The 26,673-nt window shown below is 47.4% G+C and overlaps 1 protein-coding gene across 1 annotated transcript; it reads left to right on the top strand.

Moving 5' to 3' along the window:
- The first annotated feature begins 18,277 nt into the window (after positions 1-18,277).
- Positions 18,278-26,236, top strand: LOC141041202 (uncharacterized). Its single transcript, XM_073507321.1, has 3 exons — positions 18,278-18,391; positions 25,043-25,319; positions 25,410-26,236. The coding sequence occupies exons 1-3, from the start codon at positions 18,278-18,280 to the stop codon at positions 26,051-26,053; spliced, it is 1,035 nt and encodes a 344-aa protein (XP_073363422.1). The 3' UTR covers positions 26,054-26,236.
- The last annotated feature ends 437 nt before the right edge of the window (positions 26,237-26,673 follow it).

The following is a 26,673-nucleotide window of genomic DNA, read 5'->3' as shown; positions in this document are numbered from 1 at the left end:
TTCTGTAATGAGGGGAACGGTCACTGAAGCAGAACTACCCTAGATACTTGGTAGATGAGAAGGCAGGCAAGGTCGACAGAAGTATATTGGATATACATTATATGAATGTGTACTTTACTAGTACTCCTAGCAGCACCTGGGTATTAGATACCGGTTCGGTTGCTAAGTGTTAGTAACTCGAAATAAAAGCTGCGGAATAAACGGAGACTAGCTAAAGGTGAGATGACGATATGTGTTGGAAGTGTTTCCAAGGTTGATGTGATCAAGCAGCGCATGCTCCCTCTACCATCGAGATTTGGTGTTTGCGTTGAGCATGATTGGATTATGTTTATCGCAATACGGTTATTCATTTAAGGAGAAGAATGGTTACTCTGTTTATTTGAATAATACCTTCAATGGTCTTGCACCTAAAATGAATCTCGATCGCAGTGATACACATGTTCGTGCCAAAAGATATAAAATAGTAATGATAGTACCACATACTTGTGGCACTGCCATTTGAGTCATATTGGTATAGAACGCATGAATAAGCTCCATGTAGATGGATCTTTGGACTCAGTCGTTTTGAAAAGATTGAGACATGCGAACCATGTCTATTGGTATATATGCATGAAGAAACTCCATGCAGATGGATCGTTTGGACTCACTTGATTTTGAATCACTTGAGACATGCAAATCATACCACATGGGCAAGATGACTGAAAGGCCTCGTTTTCAGTAAGATGGAACAAGAGAGCAACTTATTGGAAGTAATACATTTTGATGTATGCAGTCCAATGAGTGCTGAGGCATGCAGTGGATATCGTTATGTTCTTACTTCACAGATGATTTGAGTAGATGCTGAGTGTATTTACTTGATGAAACACAAGTCTGAATTATTGAAAGGTTCAAGTAATTTTAGAGTGAAGTTGAAGATCGTCGTGACAAGAGGATAATATGTCTGTGATATGATCATAGAGATGAGTATCTGAGTTACGAGTTTGGCACACAATTAAGACAAGTGTTTCACAATTAATACCGCCTGGAACACCACAGTGTGATGGTGTGTCCGAACATCATAACTGCACCCTGTTGGATATGGTGCATGCCATGATGTCTCTTATCGAATTACCACTATAGTTTATGGGTTAGGCATTAGAGATAACCGCATTCACTTTAAAAGGGGCACCACGCAATTCCGTTGAGACGACACCGTTTAGAGAAACCTAAGTTGTCGTTTCTTAAAAGTTTGGGGCTGCGATGCTTATGTGAAAAAGTTTCAGGCTGATAAGCTCGAACCCAAAGCGGATAAATGCATCTTCATAGAATACCCAAAACAGTTGGGTATACCTCCTATTTCAGATCTGGAAGCAAAAGTAATTGCTTCTAGAAACGGGTCCTTTCTCGAGGAAAAGTTTCTCTCAAAAGAATTGAGTGGGAGGATGGTGGAGACTTGATAAGGTTATTGAACCGTCACTTCAAGTAGTGTGTAGCAGGGCACAGGAAGTTGTTCCTGTGGCACCTACACCAATTGAAGTGGAAGCTTATGATAGTGATCATGAAACTTCGGATCAAGTCACCACCAAACCTCGTAGGACGACGAGGATGCGTGCTACTTCAGAGTGGTACGTGATCCTGTCTGAGATATCATGTTGTTGGACAATACTGAACCTACGAGCTATGGAGAAGCGATGGTGGGCCCATATTCCGACAAATGGTTAGAAGCCATGAAATCCGAGATAAATGGATCTTTAAGAAGAAGACGGACGTGGACAGTAATGTTACCGTCTATGAAGCTCGACTTGTGGCAAAGAGTATTTTCACAAGTTCAAGGAGTTGACTACGATGAGATTTTCTCATCCGTAGCGATGCTTAAGTCCGTCGGAATCATGTTAGCATTAGCTGCATTTATGAAATCTGGCAGATGGATGTCGAAACAAGTTTCCTTACCAGTTTCGTAAGGAAAGGTTGTATGTGATACAATCAGAAAGGTTTTGTCGATCCTAAGGATGCTAAAAGGTATGCTAGCTCCAGCGATCCTTCCATGGACTAGAGCAAGCATCTCGGAGTCAGAATATACGCTTTGATGGAGTGATCAAAGTTTTTGGGTTTATACAAAGTTTGTTAGAAACGTGTATTTACAATAAAGTGAGTGGGAGCGCTGCAACATTTCTGATAAGTATATGTGAATGACATATTGTTGATCCGAAATGATGTAGAATTTCTGGAAAGCATAAAGGGTTGTTTGAAAGGAGTTTTTCAAAGGAAGACCTGGATAAAGCTGCTTACATATTGGGCATCAAGATCTATAGAGATAGATCAAGACGCCTGATGATACTTTCAAAGAACGCACACCTTGACATGATTTTGAAAGAGTTCAAAATAGATCAGCAAAGAAGGAGTTCTTAGCTGTGTTACAAGGTGTGAGTATTGAGTAAGACTCAAGACCTAACCACAGCAGAAGAGAGAGAAAGGACGAAGGTCGTCCCCTATGCTTTAGACGTAGGCTCTACAGTATGCTATGCTGTGTACCACACATGAAGTGTGCCTTGCCATGAGTTGGTCAAGGGGTACAATAGTGATCCGGGAATGGATCACATGACAGCGGTCGAACTTATCCTTAGTATCTAGTGGACTAAGGAATTTTCTCGATTATGGAGGTGAAAAGGAGTTCGTCGTAAAGGGTTACGTCGATGCGAACTTTGACACTAATCCGGATGACTCTGAGTAGTAAACTGGATTCGTATAGTAGAGCAATTATTTGAAATGGCTCCAAGTAGCGCGTGGTAGCATCCACAAGATGACATAGATATTCGTAAAGCACACACGGATCTGAAAGGTTCAGACCCGTTGACTAATAACCTCTCTCACAAGCATAACATGAACAAACCAGAACTCATTGAGTGTTAATCACATAGTGATGTGAGATAGATTGTTGACTCTAGTAAACTCTTTGGATGTTGGTCACATGGTGATGTGACCTATGAGTGTTAATCACATGGTGATGTGGACTAGATTATTGACTCTAGTGCAAGTGGGAGACTGTTGGAAATATGCCCTAGAGGCAATAATAAATAGGTTATTATTATATTTCCTTGTTCATGATAATCATTTATTATCCATGCTAGAATTGTATTGATAGGAAACTCAGATACATGTGTGGATACATAGACAACACCATGTCCCTAGTAAGCCTCTAGTTGACTAGCTCGTTGATCAATAGATGGTTACGGTTTCCTGACCATGGACATTGGATGTCGTTGATAACGGGATCACATCATTAGGAGAATGATGTGATGGACAAGACCCAATCCTAAGCCTAGCACAAGATCGTGTAGTTCGTTTGCTCAGAGCTTTTCTAATGTCAAGTATCATTTCCTTAGACCATGAGATTGTGCAACTCCCGGATACCGTAGGAATGCTTTGGGTGTACCAAACGTCACAACGTAACTGGGTGGCTATAAAGGTGCACTACAGGTATCTCCGAAAGTGTCTGTTGGGTTGGCACGAATCGAGACTGGGATTTGTCACTCCGTGTAAACGGAGAGGTATCTCTGGGCCCACTCGGTAGGACATCATCATAATGTGCACAATGTGACCAAGGAGTTGATCACGGGATGATGTGAGTTATGGAACGAGTAAAGAGACTTGCCGGTAACGAGATTGAACAAGGTATCGGGATACCGACGATAGAATCTCGGGCAAGTAGCATACCGATAGACAAAGGGAATTGAATAGGGGATTGATTGAATCCTCGACATCGTGGTTCATCCGAGGAGATCATCGTGGAACATGTGGGAGCCAACATGGGTATCCAGATCCCGCTGTTGGTTATTGGCCGAAAACGTCTCGGTCATGTCTGCATGGTTCCCGAACCCGTAGGGTCTACACACTTAAGGTTCGATGACGCTAGGGTTATAAAGGAAGTTTGTATGTGGTTACCGAATGTTGTACGGAGTCCCGGATGAGATCCGGGACGTCACGAGGAGTTCCGGAATGGTCCGGAGGTAAAGATTTATATATGGGAAGTCCTGTTTTGGTCACCGGAAAAGTTTCGGGTGCTATCGGTAATGTACCGGGACCACCGGGAGGGTCCCGGGGGTCCACCAGGTGGGGCCACCGGCCCCAGAGGGCTGCGTGGGCCAAGTGTGGGAGGGGACCAGCCTCAGGTGGGCTGGTGCGCCCCCCCACAAGAGGCCCAGGGCGCAGGAAGGGGGGGAAGGGGGAAACCCTAGGCTCAGATGGGCCTAAGGCCCATCTAGTGGGGCTCCCCCCTCTCTCTCCCCCCCTTGGCTGCCCCCAAGCCCCATCTAGGGCTGGCCGCACCCCTTGGGGGGGGGAACCCTAGATGGGGGCGCAGCCCTCCCCCTCCCCTATATATATTGGGGTTTTGGGGCTGCCATACACACGAGAACGCATCTCCCTCATGGCTCAGCCCTACCCATCTTCCTCCTCCTCTCCCGCGGTGCTTGGCGAAGCCCTGCAGGATTGCCACGCTCCTCCACCACCACCACGCCGTTGTGATGCTGCTGGACGGAGTCTTCCTCAACCTCTCCCTCTCAGGGCCACCTATCCCGGAGGGCCCCATGGGCTGAAGTGGCGTGGGAACCAGCCCCTGGTGGGCTGGTGCGCCCCACCCAAGGGCCCAAGGCGCCTAGGGTTGGAAACCCTAGGGGGCCGTTGCCCCCCAAGGGGGCATGCGCCCCCCTGGTTGGAAACCCTAAGGGGGCCGTTGCCCCCCGAGGGGCCGCCCCCCCCTCTAGATGGGATCTCCAAGGGGGGCATGCTCCCCCAGCCCCTATATATAGTGGAGGGGAGGGAGGGCAGCCGCACCCTAAGCCCTGGCGCCTCCCTCTCCCTCGCGTGACACCTCTTCCTCCTCCAGTAGCGCTTGGCGAAGCCCTGCTGGAATCCCGCTGCTTCCACCACCACACCGTCGTGCTGCTGGATCTCCATCAACTTCTCCTTCCCCCTTGCTGGATCAAGAAGGAGGAGACGTCTCCGCTCCGTACGTGTGTTGAACGCGGAGGTGCCGTCCGTTTGGCGCTAGGATCATCGGTGATTTGGATCACGACGAGTACGACTCCATCAACCCCGTTCTCTTGAACGCTTCCGCTCGCGATCTACAAGGGTATGTAGATGCACTCCTCCCCTCTCATTGCTAGTAAACTCCATAGATTGATCTTGGTGATGCGTAGAATTTTTTTATTTTCTGCAACGATCCCCTACAGTGGCATCATGAGCTAGGTCTATGCGTAGTTTCTATGCACGAGTAGAACACAAGTTGTTGTGGGCGTCGATTTTGTCAATTTACTTGCCGTTACTAGTCTTATCTTGATTCGGCGCCATCGTGCGATGAAGCGGCCCGGACCGACCTTACACGTACGCTTACGTGAGACAGGTTCCACCGACTGACATGCACTAGTTGCATAAGGTGGCTAGCGGGTGTCTGTCTCTCCCACTTTAGTCGGATCGGATTCGATGAAAAGGGTCCTTATGAAGGGTAAATAGAAATTGGCATATCACGTTGTGGTTTTGGCGTAGGTAAGAAACGTTCTTGCTAGAAACCTATAGCAGCCACGTAAAAATTTGCAACAACAATTAGAGCACGTCTAACTTGTTTTTGCAGCAAGTGTCATGTGATGTGATATGGCCAGAAGGATGTGATGAATGATATATGTGATGTATGAGATTGATCATGTTCTTGTAATAGGAATCACGACTTGCATGTCGATGAGTATGACAACCGGCAGGAGCCATAGGAGTTGTCTTAATTTATTTATGACCTGCGTGTCAACTGGAACGTCATGTAATTACTTTACTTTATTGCTAACCGTTAGCCATAGTAGTAGAAGTAATAGTTGGCAAGACAACTTCATGAAGACACGATGATGGAGATCATGATGATGGAGATCATGGTGTCATGCCGGTGACGATGATGATCATGGCGCCCCGAAGATGGAGATCAAAAGGAGCAAAATGATATTGGCCATATCATGTCACTATTTGATTGCATGTGATGTTTATCATGTTTTACATCTTATTTTCTTAGAACGACGGTAGCATAAATAAGATGATCCCTCGCTAAAATTTCAAGAAAGTGTTCCCCCTAACTATGCACCGTTGCGAAGGTTCGTTGTTCTGAAGCACCACGTGATGATCGGGTGTGATAGGTTCTAACGTTCGCATACAACGGGTGTAAGCCAGATTTACACACGCAATACACTTAGGTTGACTTGACGAGCCTAGCATGTACAGACATGGCCTCGGAACACAAGAGACCGAAAGGTCGAACATGAGTCGTATAGCAGATACGATCAACATGAAGATGTTCACCGATGATGAATAGTCCGTCTCACGTGATGATCGGACATGGCCTAGTTGACTCGGATCATTTATCACTTAGATGACTAGAGGGATGTCTGTCTGAGTGGGAGTTCATTAATAATTTGATTAGATGAACTTAATTATCATGAACTTAGTCTAAAATCTTTACAATATGTCTTGTAGATCAAATGGCCCACACTAATGTCAACCTCAACTTCAATGCGTTCCTAGAGAAAACCAAGCTGAAAGACGATGGCAGCAACTATACGGACTGGGTCCGAAACTTGAGGATCATCCTCATAGCTGCCAAGAAAGCATATATCCTTGAAGCACCGCTAGGTGAAGCACCCGTCCCAGCAAACCAAGATGTTATGAACGCCTGGCAAACACGTGTTGATGATTACTCCCTGGTTCAGTGCGGCATGCTTTACAGCTTAGAACCGGGGCTCCAAAAGCGTTTCGAGCAGCACGGAGCATATGAGATGTTCCAAGAGCTGAAAATGGTTTTCCAAGCTCATGCCCGGGTCGAGAGATATGAAGTCTCCGACAAGTTCTACAGTTGTAAGATGGAGGAGAATAGTTCCGTCAGCGAACACATACTCAAAATGTCTGGGTTGCACAACCGCTTGTCTCAGCTGGGAGTTAATCTCCCGGATGACGCGGTCGTTGACAGAATCCTTTAGTCGCTCCCACCTAGCTACAAGAGCTTTGTGATGAACTTCAATATGCAGGGGATGGAAAAGACCATTCCTGAGGTATATTCAATGCTGAAATCAGCGGAGGTGGAGATAAAAAAGGAACATCAAGTGTTGATGGTGAATAAAACCACTAAGTTCAAGAAAGGCAAGGGTAAGAAAAACTTCAAGAAAGACGACAAGGGAGTTGCCGCGCCCGGTAAGAAAGCTGCCGGGACGAAGACAAAGAATGGACCCAAGCCTGAGACTGAGTGCTTTTATTACAAGGGAAACGGTCACTGGAAGCGGAACTGCCCCAAGTACTTAGCGGATAAGAAGGCCGGCAATACCAAAGGTATATGTGATATACATGTTATTGATGTGTACCTAACCAGCGCTCGTAGTAGCTCCTGGGTATTTGATATCGGTGCGGTTGCTCATATTTGTAACTCAAAGCAGGAGCTGCGGAATAAGCGGAGACTGGCGAAGGACGAGGTGACGATGCACGTCGGGAATGGTTCCAAGGTCGATGTGATCACCGTCGGCACGCTACCTCCACATTTACCTACGGGATTAGTTTTAAACCTCAATAATTGTTATTTAGTGCCAGCTTTGAGCACGAACATTGTATCTGGATCTCGTTTGATGCGAGATGGCTACTCATTTAAATCCGAGAATAATGGTTGTTCTATTTATATGAGAGATATGTTTTATGGTCATGCCCCGCTGGTCAATGGTTTATTCTTAATGAAATCTGAACGTGATGTTACACATATTCATAGTGTGAATGCCAAGAAATGTAAGGTTGATAATGATAGCCCCACATACTTGTGGCACTGCCGCCTTGGTCACATTGGTGTCAAACGCATGAAGAAACTCCATGCAGATGGACTTTTGGAGTCTCTTGATTATGAATCATTTGACACGTGCGAACCATGCCTCATGGGCAAAATGACCAAGACTCCGTTCTCCGGAACAATGGAGCGAGCAACCAACTTATTGGAAATCATACATACTAATGTGTGCGGTCCAATGAGCGTTGAGGCTCGTGGTGGCTATCGTTATGTTCTAACCCTCACTGATGACTTGAGTAGATATGGGTATGTCTACTTGATGAAACACAAGTCTGAGACCTTTGAAAAGTTCAAGGAATTTCAGAGTGAGGTTGAGAATCAACGTGACAGGAAAATAAAGTTCTTACGATCAGATCGTGGAGGGGAATATTTGAGTCACGAATTTGGCACACACTTAAGGAAATGTGGAATTGTTTCACAACTCACGCCGCCTGGAACACCTCAGCGTAATGGTGTGTCCGAACGTCGTAATCGCACTCTATTGGATATGGTGCGATCTATGATGTCTCTTACCAATCTACCGCTATCATTCTGGGGTTATGCTTTAGATACTGCCGCATTCACTTTAAATAGGGCTCCGTCGAAATCCGTTGAGACGACACCGTATGAATTATGGTTTGGAAAGAAACCTAAGCTGTCGTTTCTTAAAGTTTGGGGATGCGATGCTTATGTCAAGAAACTTCAACCTGAAAAGCTCGAACCCAAGTCGGAAAAATGCGTCTTCATAGGATACCCTAAGGAAACCATTGGGTATACCTTCTACCTCAGATCCGAAGGCAAGATCTTCGTTGCCAAGAACGGGTCCTTTCTGGAGAAATAGTTTCTCTCAAAAGAAGTAAGTGGGAGGAAAGTGGAACTTGATGAGATGACCCCTCTCGAACCAGAAAGTAGCACAGCACAAGAAAATGTTTCTGTGGTGCCTGCACCGACTAGAGAGGAAGTTAATGATGACGATCATGATCAAGTTACCACTGAACTTCGTAGGTCCACAAGGACACGTTCTGCACCAGAGTGGTTCGGCAACCCTGTCATGGAAATCATGTTGTTGGACAACGGTGAACCTTCGAACTATGAAGAAGCAATGGCGGGCCCAGATTCCAACAAATGGCTTGAAGCCATGCAATCCGAGATAGGATCCATGTATGAAAACAAAGTATGGACTTTGACAGACTTGCCCGATGATCGGCGAGCGATAGAAAATAAATGGATCTTTAAGAAGAAGACGGACGCAGATGGAAATGTTACCATCTATAAAGCTCGACTTGTCGCTAAGGGTTATCGACAAGTTCAAGGAGTTGACTACGATGAGACCTTCTCACCCGTAGCGAAGCTGAAGTCCGTCCGAATCATGTTAGCAATTGCCGCATTTTACGATTATGAAATATGGCAAATGGACGTCAAAACGGCATTCCTCAACGGCTTCCTTAAGGAAGAATTGTATATGATGCAGCCGGAAGGTTTTGTTGATCCTAAGAATGCTGACAAGGTATGCAAGCTTCAATGCTCAATCTATGGGCTGGTGCAGGCATCTCGGAGTTGGAACATTCGCTTTGATGAGATGATCAAAGCGTTTGGGTTTACACAGACTTATGGAGAAGCCTGTGTTTACAAGAAAGTGAGTGGGAGCTCTATAGCATTTCTCATATTATATGTGGATGACATACTATTGATGGGAAATGATATAGAATTCTTGGAAAGCATAAAGGTCTACTTGAATAAGTGTTTTTCAATGAAGGACCTTGGAGAAGCTGCTTACATATTAGGCATCAAGATCTATAGAGATAGATTGAGACGCCTCATAGGTCTTTCACAAAGCACATACCTTGACAAGATATTGAAGAAGTTCAATATGGATCAGTCCAAGAAGGGGTTTTTGCCTGTATTGCAAGGTGTGAGATTGAGCACGGCTCAATGCCCGACCACGGCAGAAGATAGAGAAAAGATGAGTGTCGTCCCCTATGCCTCGGCCATAGGGTCTATTATGTATGCCATGCTCTGTACCAGACCTGATGTAAACCTTGCCGTAAGTTTGGTAGGAAGGTACCAAAGTAATCCTGGCATGGAACACTTGACAGCGGTCAAGAACATCCTGAAGTACCTGAAGAGGACTAAGGATATGTTTCTCGTTTATGGAGGTGATGAAGAGCTCGTCGTAAAGGGTTACGTCGATGCTAGCTTCGACACAGATCTGGATGACTCTAAGTCACAAACCGGATACGTGTATATTCTGAATGGTGGGGCAATCAGCTGGTGCAGTTGCAAGCAAAGCGTCGTGGCGGGATCTACATGTGAAGCGGAGTACATGGCAGCCTCGGAGGCAGCACATGAAGCAATCTGGATGAAGGAGTTCATTGCCGACCTAGGAGTTATTCCCAATGCATCGGGGCCGATGACTATCTTCTGTGACAACACTGGAGCTATTGCCCTTGCCAAGGAGCCCAGGTTTCACAAGAAGACCAGGCACATCAAGCGTCGCTTCAACTCCATTCGTGAAATTTTTCAAAATGGAGACATAGATATTTGTAAAGTGCATACGGATTTGAATGTCGCAGATCCGTTGACTAAACCTCTTCCACGGGCGAAACATGATCAACACCAGAACTCTATGGGAGTACGATTCATCACAATGTAACTAGATTATTGACTCTAGTGCAAGTGGGGGACTGTTGGAAATATGCCCTAGAGGCAATAATAAAATGGTTATTATTATATTTCCTTGTTTATGATAATTGTCTGTTGTTCATGCTATAATTGTGTTATCCGGAAATCGTAATACATGTGCGAACACATAGACCATAACATGTCCCTAGTGAGCCTCTAGTTGACTAGCTCGTTGATCAATAGATGGTTATGATTTCCTGACCATGGACATTGGATGTCATTGATAACGGGATCACATCATTAGGAGAATGATGTGATGGACAAGACCCAATCCTAAGCATAGCACTAGATCGTGTAGTTCGTTTGCTAAAGCTTTTCTAATGTCAAGTATCATTTCCTTAGACCATGAGATCGTGCAACTCCCGGATACCGTATGAATGCTTTTGGTGTACCAAACGACACAACGTAACTGGGTGGCTATAAAGGTGCACTACAGGTATCTCCGAAAGTGTCTGTTGGGTTGGCACGAATCGAGACTGGGATTTGTCACTCCGTATGACGGAGAGGTATCTCTGGGCCCACTCGGTAATGCATCATCATAATGAGCTCAATGTGACTAGTTAGTTAGTCACGGATCATGCATTACGGAACGAGTAAAGTGACTTGCCGGTAACGAGATTGAACGAGGTATTGGGATACCGACGATCGAATCTCGGGCAAGTAACGTACCGATTGACAAAGGGAATTGTATACAGGATTGCTTGAATCCTCGACATCGTGGTTCATCCGATGAGATCATCGTGGAACATGTGGGAGCCAACATGGGTATCCATATCCCGCTGTTGGTTATTGACCGGAGAGTTGTCTCGGTCATGTCTACGTGTCTCCCGAACCCGTAGGGTCTACACACTTAAGGTTCGGTGACGCTAGAGTTGTAGAGATATTAGTATGCGGTTAACCAAAAGTTGTTCGGAGTCCCAGATGAGATCCCGGACGTCACGAGGAGTTCCGAAATGGTCCGGAGGTAAAGATTTATATATAGGAAGTCCAGTTTCGGCCACCGGGAGAGTTTCGGGGGTGCCCGGTATTGTACCGGGACCACCGGAAGGGTCCCAGGGGTCCACCGGGTGGGGCCACCTATCCCGGAGGGCCCCATGGGCTGAAGTGGCGTGGGAACCAGCCCCTGGTGGGCTGGTGCGCCCCACCCAAGGGCCCAAGGCGCCTAGGGTTGGAAACCCTAGGGGGCCGTTGCCCCCCGAGGGGACATGCGCCTCCCTGGTTGGAAACCCTAAGGGGGCCGTTGCCCCCCGAGGGGCCGCCGCCCCCCTCTAGATGGGATCTCCAAGGGGGGCATGCGCCCCCTAGCCCCTATATATAGTGGAGGGGAGGGAGGGCAGCCGCACCCTAAGCCCTGGCGCCTCCCTCTCCCTCCCGTGACACCTCTTCCTCCTCCAGTAGCGCTTGGCGAAGTCCTGCTGGAATCCCGCTGCTTCCACCACCACACCGTCGTGCTGATGGATCTCCATCAACTTCTCCTTCCCCCTTGCTGGATCAAGAAGGAGGAGATGTCTCCGCTCCATACGTGTGTTGAACGCGGAGGTGCCGTCCGTTCGGCGCTAGGATCATCGGTGATTTGGATCACGACGAGTACGACTCCATCAACCCCGTTCTCTTGAACGCTTCCGCTCGCGATCTACAAGGGTATGTAGATGCACTCCTCCCCTCTCGTTGCTAGTAAACTCCATAGATTGATCTTGGTGATGCGTAGAATTTTTTTAATTTCTGCAACGATCCCCTACATCCCTTTGGAATTATACTTGGTTTTGTAGACCCACTTACAGCCTACTTTCTTAGCTCCATCGGGAACTTCTACTAAGTCCCAAACGTTGTTTGAGCCCATAGACTTCAACTCGTCTTCCATGGAAACCAACCACTTGGACGAATTTTCGCTTTTAATGGCTTCCTTAAAAGAGGTTGGATCCTCCACCTTTCCCAGATCATTCATATCCTCAAGCAAGTATGTGATATAATCATCTGATATGGCTGTCTTTCTCTCACGACATGGCCTGCCCACAGGAGGAGGTGGTGGAGGAGCATCATTGTTCTGAGGGTCATCTTCATTACGCGACTGGTGATCCTCTTCACGTTCTGGATTGACATTAGTCTCAGGATCACCATCAGCCTCAGGAACTGAAGTACTAAATTGAGGATTAGCTTGAGACGCCACTACACTTTGTAGTGGCAAAACAATCTCTTGGATAGTCGGGGATGGAACACACACCCGTTTCTCCTCAAGATTGATCTCCCTTATTTCGGTGGCTTCGTTATCCTCAAAAAATACTGCTTGTCGAGTCTCCACATACTTGGTGGTGTGACTCGGACAATAGAAATGATATCCCTTTCCCCTATGAGGGTATCCAATGAAGAAACAACTAACTGTCTTTGGATCTAATTTCTTAAGTTATGGATTGAAAATTCTAGCCTCAGCGGGACAACCCCATACACGTAAGTAATTCAAGCTCGGTTTCTTTCCCGTCCACATCTCGTAAGGTGTGTTCGGTGCTGCTTTAGTAGGAGCGAGATTTAGCACATGTGCGGCCGTCTTTAATGCCTCCATCCATAGGCTGACTGGTAAACTTGCATGACTAAGCATGCTTCGCACCATGTCCATAAGTGTGCGGTTTCGGCGTTCAGCCACGCCATTTTGTTGAGGTTCACCAGGCATTGAATACTGGGCAACAATTCCATTCTCAGAGAGAAACTTAGCAAAAGGTCCTGGAATTTGCCTATAAGGGGCATGCCTACCATAATACTCTCCCCCGCGATCTGATCGTACAACTTTTATTTTAGCGTTTAGTTGGTTCTCAACTTCGGCTTTGAACACTTTGAATTTGTCCAAAGCTTCCGATCGATCACGTATAGGATAAATATATCCGTATCGAGAAAAGTCGTCTGTGAAGGTAATGAACGAATCAAAACCATCCATAGACTTAACATTAAGGGGTCCACATATGTCAGTGTGTATGAGTTCAAGGACACCCGTGGCTCTTACCGCTCCTTTCTTAATCGTTTTTGCGTATTTACCTTTTATACAGTCAATGCATTTGTCTGCATCAGAGAAGTCTAATGGAAGGAGTACGTCATTTTTAATAAGTCTTTCAATTCTCCCCCTCGAAATGTGGCCTAAATGACGGTGCCACAATTTCGAAGAGGTACTCGTACCCTTCCATTTCTTCTCAATATTACATACATCACTCACATGCAGGATAGAATCATTCAATGATAACATATATAATTGGCCTCGTCTGACGCCGAGACCTACGTTCTTATTACAATAATTCAAAACAAATTGTTTGTTCCCAAACTTGCTCTCAAACATGTTATCATCTAGGCAAGAGACAGAAATCAAATTCCTACTTAAGGTAGGGACATAAAGAACATTATTTAAATGAAGACGGAAGCCAGTGTGGAGTTCTAAGGTGATTGACCCTATGGCTTCAACATCAACTTCGACTCCATTTGCCACCTTAAGTCTTCTTGCCCCCCTTGCCATGGTTTGGATTATATTTGAGTCCTGCATAGAATTGGCAACATGAGAAGTTGCACCTGAATCAATCCACCAAGAGGTACTAGAGTAATCAACATATACCATTTGATCAACGAAAGTAATTTCATCAGTACCTTTCTTCATCAACCATTTGGGAAATTCTGGACAGTCTTTCTGATAATGACCCTCATGCTTGCAGAAGTTGCACTTGGTGTCTTTAGGCTTATCGTCCACCTTCTCCTTTGCTTTATATGAGTTTGATGAATTTTTCTTAAAGAACTTCTTTTGAGGCTGTTGCTTCGAAGAGCTTGCTCCATCGTGTTTTCTCTTGGAGGAACCAACCAAAGAGGCTTGATCCTTTCCTTGCCTCTTAATCCTCTCTTCTTCCTCGACAATCCTTGGAGATATCTCCGCGATTGTCCATTTCTCTTTAAGAGAGTTATAGTTAATCTTAAATTGATCAAACTCTTCAGGGAGGGAGTCCAAGATCATGATGACAAGGAGATTGTCATTGAGCTCACATTGTAATGCCTTCAATTTGTTACAAGCATTCACCATCTTTAAAATGTGAGCCCTGACATCACCATCATTATTATATTTTCCAAGGAGCTTGTGAAAAAGTTCTTGTGCATAAACCTTGTCAGAGCCTTTGAATTGCTCCTCCAGGGCTGTCATGAATTCCTTAGGAGTATCTTTCTTGGGTAGTGCCCCAATGATGTCAGGTGATATGGATGATCTCATCACAAGCATAGCAATGTGATTTGACTTTTCCCATATCTCCATCTTGGAATCATAAGTTTTCTTTAGTTCAGCATACCCCGTGACACCAGCAACGTGAGCCACGGGTTTATCCTGCCGTAAAGCATAATCAAACTGATGGACGGCTAGGCATAATTCCATCGAGTTCTTCCAACGAGGGAAGTTACTACCTATCAACGGTTCGACAGTAAACGCAGCGGAAGCTGTAATGGAGATGAAAGAGTTTATGAGTAATTGACATGAATATGAAATTTTACGTTGGCAAAATAAAATAGACATGCCATGTATTTAATTTTAACTCCATGTCAAAACACCGTTGGGCAGAAAAAACATGGAATTAAAATATCATAAGTGATGACTCATAATAATAAAACAACGTTGGTCCGAATTAAAATCAGAGACATTTCATTCTCAATTTAGACATCAACATAAGAAAAATATCATTATTCTTGATGTCTAAAAAATTCATCATGAAAAGACATAATAAATCCTGAACAAAATATCTCATTGGTTCAATTTTACCCAGAATAATAATGTGTTCATTATATTTTTAGTCATTTTCAGTTTTAAACAGTGCAAAACATAATAACTATGAACTTAAACGCTCTGGAAATATATAGAGAAATAGCCAAAAGTATTTCGGCCCAAAAATGCCCACGGTTATACCACGGCCCGACCCAGCAGCGAAAACCGTATAGAGAAAAAAAACGCGCTGGGCTAAGGCAACCTGGGCTGCAGCACACGATCAAAATTGGCCCATTGAGCGCCCGAAGGCCCAGCCGGTGCTCCGCGTCGCTGTGAGCCGCTCGATCGAATCAGACTGTCGTGGTCGGAACAAAACAGCTGCACAGAGCCAACCCTAGGTCATTCTGCCCCTCCTCCCCCGCATTTCTCGCTCCCGAGAGCGGCGACGGCGTTCAGCGGTGGTTCGAGGTGCACCGGCCATGGCGGCGTGGCGGCTGCGCTTGCCGGAGGAGCGTGCAGCGGAGTCATTCCCGTGCGCTTCTCCGTCGAGCGTGGCTCCGGCATCTGTGCGCATGGCACATCAAGGGGGCAAGAGGGGGTGCTGGCCATCGCGTCATGAAGAGGTCGACGGCGGCGTGCAGGGCGACTGCCCGTACACGCGCGCGTCCGTAAGAGCGGCGGCAAGGCGCCGGAGCATTCCGCGCGTCGGCCAGGGCACGACGGCGTCGCGGCGTCTCCGCCCTCGCACAACGGTGGGCGCTGTGCGAGCCCCGAAGGGAAAAGGCGGCTACGCGGTGCATTTGGTGAGCATTTGTCCTCATTCTCCCCAAAATCGTATTCATCAGTGCTTAATTGGTGAAAAACATGCCTAATCGAAAAATTAGGGTTCTACCAAAATTGGGGATAAATTCTAGGGTTCGTAAACATGAGGGGTTGCTACTGTTGACTTGAGTGTATCCCTCTGCCTTCTATTTTTCTAATGCATACGAAAACAGGACTTAAACATGATCAATTTTAATCAACTTAACAAGAAGGTGAGCATTAGATCTTAACTTAGATTAATTAAAAAAGATGAACATAGGTGGCAGTACTGATCCGTAGCAAATTAGAATTAAAACATGATGATTTACAGAGGGCATCAAGACAGTAGCATGCATATTTGGGCTAACCAGGGGCTAAAACTTTCAATCTTGATCATGAACCCTAAACCTGACATTGATCTAAACATGATAGTGATCTACTGATCAACAATAAAGGTATCTATTGCAATCAAGATTGGCGACTGATACCATTGTTGGATTAATTATGCATCTATGGGATGCCATTAGCGGGATCAAATTGCTTCTAGATCACCTCACAACATGAACAGAGAAGGGTTTAGGGATCCTTTACATGTCACGGGAGTGGACATGATCGCCTGCTCGGCGCAGGCGTGATGCAGGGGTGATGTAGTGGAAGTAGAGGTTCTCCTCGACGTCCTGATTCCTTCAGGACGCCACCGGGATTGCCCGGGGACGGCAGCGACGGCTGGAGTAGGTCTTCCCGTCGCTGCAGCGCTCCCCCTGATCGGATGGGGTGAGAGAATATCGGGAGGGGAGTGAAACCGTACGAGAATTGTGACCGCGCAGGCTGCCAACCCTCTCTCGTACCCCCCTTTATCTAGCGCTGGCGACAGGGGACCTAAACCATCAGTTGGTTTGGGTGCCCCCGATCAGGGCGCCTTAGTTGGGATAAAAAGCCCACGTACGTTGGTGCGTGGGGCCTTTTCATTATCGTTATCTTTTCCCTTTTTTGTTAGACTAATAGATCTAACTGCCTGTTAAGCCGTCAGATCAAAACCAACATTTCTTTTCCTAAAAAACTTGTTTCACACTGGGATATGCAGTGCAACCAACTCATAGGTTGCTTCTCTTTTCTTTTGAGAAGTTGTAAGGTTCTATTAGACATTCTCTGGAGCATCCTTCTACCTCGGGAGCTACGGCGGCGATCTACCTTCTCCTCGGCGGGATAATAGACCCCCTCTCCCTCAGACCGGTACTTCGACGATAGGAGGGGACAAAGACCCCCTTTTTGACCGGTGGTGGTAGGGTTAGGTTTTTGTCCAAACCTCATTGGTGACACGACGGTGTCGTCGAAGACATGAAACACGTCATTTCCGTTTTGTCCTCATTTCAATGGTGCTACTTTGCATCACTGGGAGACACATGGAGGATGGTATGTCTCCATGTCGGGTTGTCCGGGTTGAGTTTCTCCTTTGAAGATTTTCCAATTCCAGCAATAAAGTCGGGTCCTTGTTTTTGTGCACCTTTTGCATAGCATTCTTGACATGCTGGAAATTGTCTTGGATCGATTGATTTTTTTACGAAGGCCATTTGCGAGCAGGGACAACAACTTACAAACATTCTTTTGCGATAGAATGCATAAGACTGACCGTCCGAAAGTCCTTCACTCTTGTAGCATCACAAGACTTGGGTAGAAGGATAATTGTTCCTATTGTAGGTGTGCATATAAGAGGTAATCTCATCAGTTTTACATAAGATGATAGATGGATCAAATCTATTCCATTATATCTCTCCAAGTAAAGACTAACATGTAAGAGCATCTCCAACCGGATCCCAACTCCCCCCCTAAACATCTGGGCAGACAATCCAGACACCACCTGGACCAAAAACAACCACCCAACAGGAACCCCCCAAACGTAGTCATATGTCTGGGCTGTCCCGCAACCCTAAACCCATCCCATATGTCGGTGCGGATTTGGGGCCACCTTGACGCACCGGACACACGCGCCACGTCAGATCCAACAGGCCGGACTCACTTCAAATGCCTCTTAATCGTCTCCAACACTCGCCCAACTGCGTCTCCACGTAGCACTGCAATCGTTCCCAACCCACAGTGTCTCCACCATTGCCTCCCGTCCTTTCAGGACGTCCTTTGTCGCCCCGGATCCGTCGCTGCTCGGACTAAGCCTCGCTACTTCCTAGTCTGCCAAACATACACCTCACGCTCCATGTGTTTGACGAAATGCGGGGCATGTTTTTAGATTATTTTAATCATTTTTTAGGCAAACGATGGATTCATCAAATGAAGAGTTTGATTACAGTGAGCTCAATGAATTCATGTTCAAGGAGCTCATTGATTCGTTGGATTCAGATATCGATGATGACGAAGATGCTAACATGATGGTGAGTATCCAAGAAGAAATGGAGAAGAAAGAGGAGCATATTCTCAACTTCAAGGGTTCGATAAAATGTAGGATATTATGCTCTCCTATGCATAATTGGATGACTGTTTGAGGATGCTTGCATATGATACAATCGGAGATGTCATTGATGAGATTGTCCGGATGGGAAAGAGCACATGCATTGACGCAAATCTGACATTTGCCTGTGAGGCGGTGAAGGTGTTTGGATCAGAGTTCCTGAGAGAACCAAATGCCAAGGACACAAAAAAATCTATTCGCAATTAGAGCATCAAGAGGGTTTTAGGTATGCTCGGGCCGGTCGATTGCTTCCATTGGCACTGGAAGAGCTGCCTGATAAGTTTGTGCAGGCAGTATCAAGGTCACATCAAGGAGGCCACCATCATATTTGAAGCAACGTCATCGTAAGACTTGTGGATTTAACATATCCTTTCTTTGGCATGTTCGAAACTCATAATGACATCAATGTGCTTCAGCAAACCGTTGTTCAAGAGACTTTGTGATGGGGATGCTCTGATATGCACCTACACAGTAAACAGGTATGACTAGAACATTAGGGGTACTACCTAGTAGATGGTATCTATCTTTAATGGACGGCGTTTGTGAAGACCATACCCAATCCCCAAGGCAATAAAAGAAGTCTCTTTGCACAAATGCAAGAAGGTGTTAGAAAGGATGTGGAGAGGACATTTGAAATGCTCCAAGCTCATCGAGGTATAGTTCGTGGAGCTGCAATGATGTGGAATGCAAAAACAATGTGGCAGGTGATTCTAGAAGTGGATGCTCCATGCTCCCTAAGGCCTAAACGTGGACCGAAAATGGGCTGCAATTTAATTGCAGCCAGCCGAGTCTGAAACTCAAGACCTCTTGGCTCCAATACCATGTAGAAGTGCATGCTCTAGCCAATGCAATCAAAAGACCGATCCGATGAAGAGAGACGGACAATATATTTAAACACCCCCCTCACGCCTAGGGATGTGAGATCGATGTAGGCTGCAGAATCGTTTTATTTAATATAGCTTTGGCAGGGTCTTGAACTCAAGACTATACCATATTGAATTCATGCTCCAGCCAACTTATCCAAAAGACCGATCTGATGAAAGAGACTAGGCAATACATTTATACGTTAACACTTCCCTCACGTGTAGCTCCCTCAGGCCTACTATGTAGAAGTGCATGCTCTAGCCAATACAACCAAAAGACCGATATGATGAAAAGAGACGGGCAATATATTTCAACAATGATGAACCGTCGTGTAACCTTGCATGATATGATTTTGGAGGATGTGGGCGAAGGGTCATCCCACACACATGATTTTGAGAAGTACGGAGTAGATGTTCGCCTCCCGGAACAAGACACACAACATTCTGGGAACTTTGTAGAGATACATACATAACTTTGAGATACACAGGCGCGCATGCAATTACCTAATAATTTTGTGGAGTATATGTGAATTCACACTGAAATTATTGAATTTTAGGTTTGAATTAAGCACTTCCAATAAATTTTGTGTTAAACACTTAAACTATTATTTTTCTCCCTGAATAATTTTTAGTTGTGCGTTCACATTCATTCTTGTGTGTACTCAATGATTGACGTACAAGTGTTTGCATGAATTTGACGTTTGCAAATGAGGGTGTGGTCACATGGGCGGTCATATAGGATGGCCGGCGGATACGTTTGTTTTCCAATACACAGTATCAAACTATTCCCATCTCCTAAAAAATCAGGGTTCCTCCACCTCCCGCCGCCGGCGCCGGTCCGCCTTGTCTCCGGTGGCCTTAGGGCCATGGGGAAGCGGTGGATCACGACCCTTGCCGGTGGGAGGGCTTCCTTTTTAGATGTGTTTTCGAGTTTTATTAGGGTTTGTGTCCTACTTAGGAAGGGGAGACGGCGACGACTCCCTAAAGATGAAATAAGGTTCTCCCATCTAGCCCCCGTTCCGGTGATGCATCTCGTATCGTTGGTGGGCGTGTGTATCGGCGTTCTGGGAATGGGGGTCCCCAGACTTGCCTGCCTGCGGCCCACGGCGTGGCTCCACCAGCGGCCCCGTATGGCCCATCTTCACCATCAAACACTCAAGACCCTTGCGAGGGGCCAAGCCTCGCGAGGCGGACGACGCAAGACCTCCTCGGGGGAGGCCTCACCAGGCTGGCTCACGAGGGGCGAAGAGATCAAGGAAAGGGGCACCTCGCGAGGTTCCCGTGACGTAAGCCATGGCGACCAAGGCCAGGCGGGCGCCAGCGCGCGCAGTGTGCTCGTTTCCTCTTTGGTGCTAAAGAGGCAAGCGCAGGCGAGGAGTCCTGAGGCATCAGGCAAAGGTTTCCCTATCGGTGCTACGAGACCAAGACCAGCAGGATGGCAGGACGGAGGTCACCGTGGAGCCCAAGACGGCGTCACCACCAGAGCCTTTGGCAGGCGAAGACCACCTTTAGTCAGGATAACTTGTACTAGTTGTCTCCCTTCGAATTTGGCCGTTGTGGGATCCCTTCCCACTCAATATTTGGGAAGAGGACCAGGGCCTCTATAAGTAGGACTAGCCACCACCATAGACAGGGGACGGATAGAGATCAGCTGGAGAGACACCACACCAGCTCACCAAGCACAAGAGCACCTCTCCTCAGGAGGCTGTTTTCCCTTGTAACTGTTCATCCTCAGCCCAAGAGGCAATCCACCACACCACACTATAGTAGGTGTCGTGGAATTGTCACGGCAGATGTCCTCAAGCTAGGACTTAGTCGTGGAGCCATCGCCGCTAGGAAGCTTGAAGGGGTTAACGGGACAAGGAACACGAGGGTTATACTGGTTCGGCCCCTTGCGGTGAAGGTAAAAGCCTACGTCCAGTTGAGGTGGTATTGATTAGGGTTTCGAGGGCCAGGGAGCTTAGCTGCAATGTCTGGCTCTCGATGAGATCTTTCCTGTCCCAAAACCGTTGCCGGGTCGTCCCTTTATATAGGGAGGCTGACGCCCAGCAGCTCTCAGAGTCCCCGCCGGCTCATAAGAGTGTCCGGCTCGGACTCTCAATTACTCTTGCCTTACACTACAAGTTCTACCATAATAATGATTGTAACTACGGGCCTTAAGCCGTATCCGGGTCTTAAGCCCATATTTGGCCCACCGTCTTCAAGCTTAGCGCCGGGCTTCTGGCAATGACCATATGAGTAACCCGGCCCCTCCTGGCGGGTGACTCTAAGGTCTATATCCTCAACATTAGGCCCCAGATTGATTTGAGCCGGCTTATGTCAATCTTCAATCCTTTCGACAGAAAATCTCCGGCTTACAATTGCGTGAATGTCATAACCCGGCGTGATGTCATCCTCTCGACTCCGGGTAATCCGCCATGACATCATCTTCCATTAAGTCCGTTTTTTACTCCACCAGATCCGCAACGGATCTTATCTTTACTGCTATCCCGAAAATCGAGGCGTTTCGTGGGGAGATAACCACGCCGCGGTCTCCTCGTTTCTCGCGCCCACTTATGAGCTCGCCCTTATAAATAGCCCGGCCCGACGGGCCTTCAGCCACTCTTCTTCTTCGTCTTCTTCCTCTGTCCCCTGAGAGCTCGAACTCCGCCGCCGCCGCCACGCCCCCAGTCTTCGTCAACCTTGGCCGCTGCATCACCCTGACTCGGTCCAGACAAACGGCGGCAACCTCCGCATCCCTTCAGTGCCGGTAAGTCCTCGCTACCCCGTAGAACAGATCTGCAGTAGGGTTCGTCCGTGTTCGTCCGTGTTCGTCGCCGTCGCCCACAAGCCCCAGTAGTTTTCATTTTTACTGCCCTTTTTTGATCTTAGCCTTGTATAGAACCACTGCGGTAGCTGTTTAGCACCCATTTCTCATGCAAGTAGACCTCTTTTTTACCGCATGAAGGCCTCATTCGAGCTCAAGAACTCCCCTGCGTCTGTTTTTTAGGTCTAGAAATTTTCCTTTTGACCGACCATTTTGATCCAAAATATTTACTGCAATGTGTGAAACCTGTTTTCACCACACTTAGTAAAAAACTGCACTCATTGAGTCATGGCGGTTTACATTTCCGGCTTAAAGAAACCACGCGCCGTAGAATCTTCCGACTCAAAGGAGACCATGCGCCATAGAATTTTCCGGCTCATCTGTGATAAGGCCATAGACAATCGAATTACTCTCAATACCTAGGGCGGCTTAAATAACCCGCTGCACCTAGATATACGTCATTAGTCCCCTCCATAAGCCGCCACTTTAACATTGACCTGTAAATTTCCTCTGGCTTATAATTAAACCGGACGTTTCCTTTCATCATAGGCTGCCGACTTTCATCATGCCTCCCAAATCTCCTAAAGCCTCCATCACTTGCAATTGGATGAGGTCCAATGTCACCAACGAGACCTTAGCAGATTTTGTCAAGTCAGGCTATCTGCCCAAGAAGGACGTCATGTCCTACCGTGCCCCCGACCCATCAGAGGAGAGACCACAGCCAAGGGACGGGGAGGTGGTCATTTTTGCGGATCACATGAGCCGGGGCTTCGCACCACCCGGCTCAAAGTTTTTTAGAGACGTGCTGAACTTTTTTGACCTGCGGCCACAAGATATAGGACCCAGCTCGGTGTCCAACATATGCAATTTCCAAGTGTTCTGCGAGGTTTACCTTGGAGAAGAGCCCAGTTTGCTGCTCTTCAGAGAGCTCTTCTACTTAAACCGCCAGAACGAGTGCGCCAACGGGCCAAGTTTGGAGCTAGGTGGCATCTCCATTCAGCGGCGGAGGGACTGCCTTTTCCCTTACGCAGAGCCACCAAGCCACCCCAAAGACTGGAATCTGACGTGGTTCTACTGCCAAAACACGTCACCGGCTGATGAGAGTCCGTTGCCCGGCTTTCGCCCCTCGCGTCTGGAGCCAACACACCCACTATCTGACAAGTTAACTCAGGCGGAACGCCAACCTCTGCTCCCCACCATCAACAAGATCAAGGCTCTCCTGGGCAATGGTCTCAACGGAATTGATCTGGTCCGGGTCTGGATCTCCTGGCGGGTGATCCCATTGAGCCGCCGCCCCGGCTTAATGTGTGAGTACACGGGCCGAAAGGATGACCCCCAGAGACACAGCCGCAATGATCTTCCTGAAGATGTTGTAGAGGATATGACCAAGGCTCTCTTGAACGAGAGCCTGGCAGACTGCGGGAGGACCGGGTTAGCCCCCTTCTGCAAGATCAACCCACCCCCAGCGGTAAGCCGCTGATCTGAACATTTTATCTTCTTCTGTAGATAACCGTCATCTGAATCTTTAAGAAATCATCCTTGTATTTGTCAGGCTGATGACAAGTTCTGGAAGGTCAAATATGACCACGAGGCGGCCAAGAAGGCCAGGAAGGCGAAGAAAGCCGCCAAGAAAGCCGCCCCTCGCAAGAAAGGAAGCAGACCTACTGCTTCAGAGCTGATGCAACTAAGCGACAGCTCCGAGTCAGAGGTAACCCCTGAGCCTGTAAGTCCTTGTTGTATCTGCTATTTATTTCTGTCCGCCTTACCAATACTTGTTCATCAATAGGACGACACCGGAGCAAGTAACCCGGTGGTTGAAGAGGTAACGATACTTTCCTCCGACTCGGAGCCCTTGCCAAGGCTGAAAATCTGAAGGGTAACCCGGAAAGTAAGCTTTTCACATCCTTTATCTTATCAAGACCCTCAATTTATTTTGAAGCGACAGGTTCATGAGAGCCGGCGGCACACCCGGACCGACAAAAACACTGACCTCTCCTCCGGGTTACCTGACGCATCGAGGAAACGCCGGACCGAGGTGATCTCAAAATTGTACCCTTTTCATCCTTTGGCAGGTGTTATACGTCAACCGCTCAACTCTTTTGACTCAAATTATCAGGAAACTTCCCCCTCTTCTGGCGACTCTATGCAGTCAAGCCTGCCGGCTTTCAAGACCTTGCCCGGGTAATGATAATCACCTCATGTTGTACTTTGTCTTTACTTACACTATTGTGCTTAACCTTTCTGTCTTTCCAGTGCCCAGGCCAAGCTCACCAAGAGGGCGAAGAAGACCAAGCCGGTCGAAGATCCGGATTTGCCTGAGCCGAAGGTAGCAGGTCAAGAACCGCCAGCTGCCTCTGCTCCAACCAACAAGCCCATAGCAGAAGCTTCTGTTAACCCGGAGGCCTCCAGCTCGGCTCAACCAGCAGATGACCCGGACGTGGTAATCACCCGGACAAAATTTGTTGAGCCGGGGAGACCTACTGCATTGGCCAAGTGTTCTGCCAAGGGGGAGCTGCTACAGCCCCGCCGGGTTAATCTGGACCTCTCCGACTACACCAACCTGAGCATCAGAGAGCTCGTCTCCGGCTACATCAGCCAAGTGCACAAGAGCCGGGACGTAGAGATTGCCATGGTGAACCAGATTCAGCAGAAGTCTTAGGTATTATTCTGCTGTCCTCTTACTTACTGCATAATTACCTTTACCATGCTAGCCCCCAAGTCGACGACTTATGATTGAGTATGTTGTAGACTTAAGTTCCGGCTTATTTCCATGAACCGGTAGTTTGTAGATAGGAACGTTCGATATGCATTAGCCCCCAAGTGCCAAGTGTCTTTGCTTGGAAAACGCTTGGGACTTTAAATTTGTATAATAACTGTTCATGCTATAACCCGGAAATTTATGCAGGCTGCTGGCAAGAAGTTTGAGACTGATATCTCTGATCTCAAGGCCCGGCTGAAGACGCAAGAAACTGAGACCCGGAAAGCAAATGCTAAATTTGTGTCCAGTATTGCTGCGCAGGAGAAGCTGAAGACGGACTTCGACGCGGAACGGAGAGCCTGGGCCGAAGAAAAGGCTGCTCTGGTGAACCGGGCCGAACAGGCGGAGAAGGCTCTCTCAGAGAAGACCGCCGAACTCTCCGGCTTAAAGCGCCAAGTGTCCCAGATGGTTGCCGCAATCTTTGGTAAGTCATTTTACCGGCTTTCATCAAGTTTGTAGTCTTTATATCTCATAACTCACCCTTGCCGGCGGCTTATCTTATTCTGTTAAACAGGTCCCAGAAGTGCCAACCTCAACCAGAGTGTGGTAACCAAGCTGAAGGCCGTGTACACCCTGGTGGACCAACTCTACACCGGGTCACAGCGTGCCTTGGCTGTGGTGGCCCTATCCAACGAGGTGCCGACTCACCTGGCGGAAGTGCTTCGCCGGCTCGCCGTTCTGCCTCAACGTATCCAAGAGCTGCGACGGGCCTCTGCAAGAGCCGGAGCTATCGCCGCGCTGAGCCGGGCCAAGGCTTTCCTTCCCGAGTTAGACCCGGCGGACATCGCCCTCGGCTATCCAAGTCTGAAGGAAGACGGCACGGCCTTCGACCAAAAAGACTTTGCCGCCTGCGTGAAGATCGTGCGCCCGGTGGCCACCCTTATTGGAAACGACACAGATCTGACCAAGTACCAGCCGGGTTACAATGCGGAAAATCAGAGGATCCCGACCCCGCGCTATGAAGCCCTCAGCTTAATCCCGCCGGCTCGTCAGCACACCTTCGCCCCGGAGATTGACCCGACCAGGTTAATTGACGAGGAAGCTCAATTCGAAGCTCTGAGCGGCATCGACTGGAAGTCGTCGACTTTCCAGACCTTGGGAACAGCCGGAGGAGAAGAGAGGGACGAGCCGGAGACTTCAACCCAGCAAGCGTCGTAACTCTGCTGGCGGCTTATCAAACAATGCCTCACCCTTTTGGACTCCACGAGTCTTGTAATAGAATAGGGTCAACACTTTAACTGTGTCGTGCCATCGTGCACGCATTGAATGCTGAAGTCTATTGAAATTGTCTTCCTTATATTCCTCCGGGTCGTAATCAATCATGTATTTTCCTTAAGCTCAAAATAGTTGCCTTCGACTATCCTGCATAAGACAAATCACAAGTCTCTAGGCTTACCGCGCTGAGATCATAGGTTTTAGATATATAACCCGGATATGAATCAAAAAAGACTGGTCCTCAAGTATGTCCTTAATACAGCCGTAATAACACACTTAGCGGCCTGCAAGCATGCTTCCGGTTTAAATAACCCGGGTAATAAGGTTGATACCTCAACTCTGGTTTACCTATCTTAATAACACCCATTGTGTTCAACTAACACTGTAAATCAAAGTTAAGCCGGCAAAGTGAGACCCGGCCGTACACACTTTGAAATAATCAGAAGAAACTTGCTATAAAGCAGAAGAACTTAGGGGTTTCCGGTTCGAATACGACCAGAGACCTGGCCCAAAGGGGTTATGCTAGGATTCGAATACGATCATATAGCCCCCAGTGGGTGTGG

Source organism: Aegilops tauschii, chromosome 2 (genome assembly GCF_002575655.3).
Source record: "Aegilops tauschii subsp. strangulata cultivar AL8/78 chromosome 2, Aet v6.0, whole genome shotgun sequence".
NCBI classification, from domain to species: domain Eukaryota; kingdom Viridiplantae; phylum Streptophyta; class Magnoliopsida; order Poales; family Poaceae; genus Aegilops; species Aegilops tauschii.
This window is presented reverse-complemented; position numbering and strand designations above follow the sequence as displayed.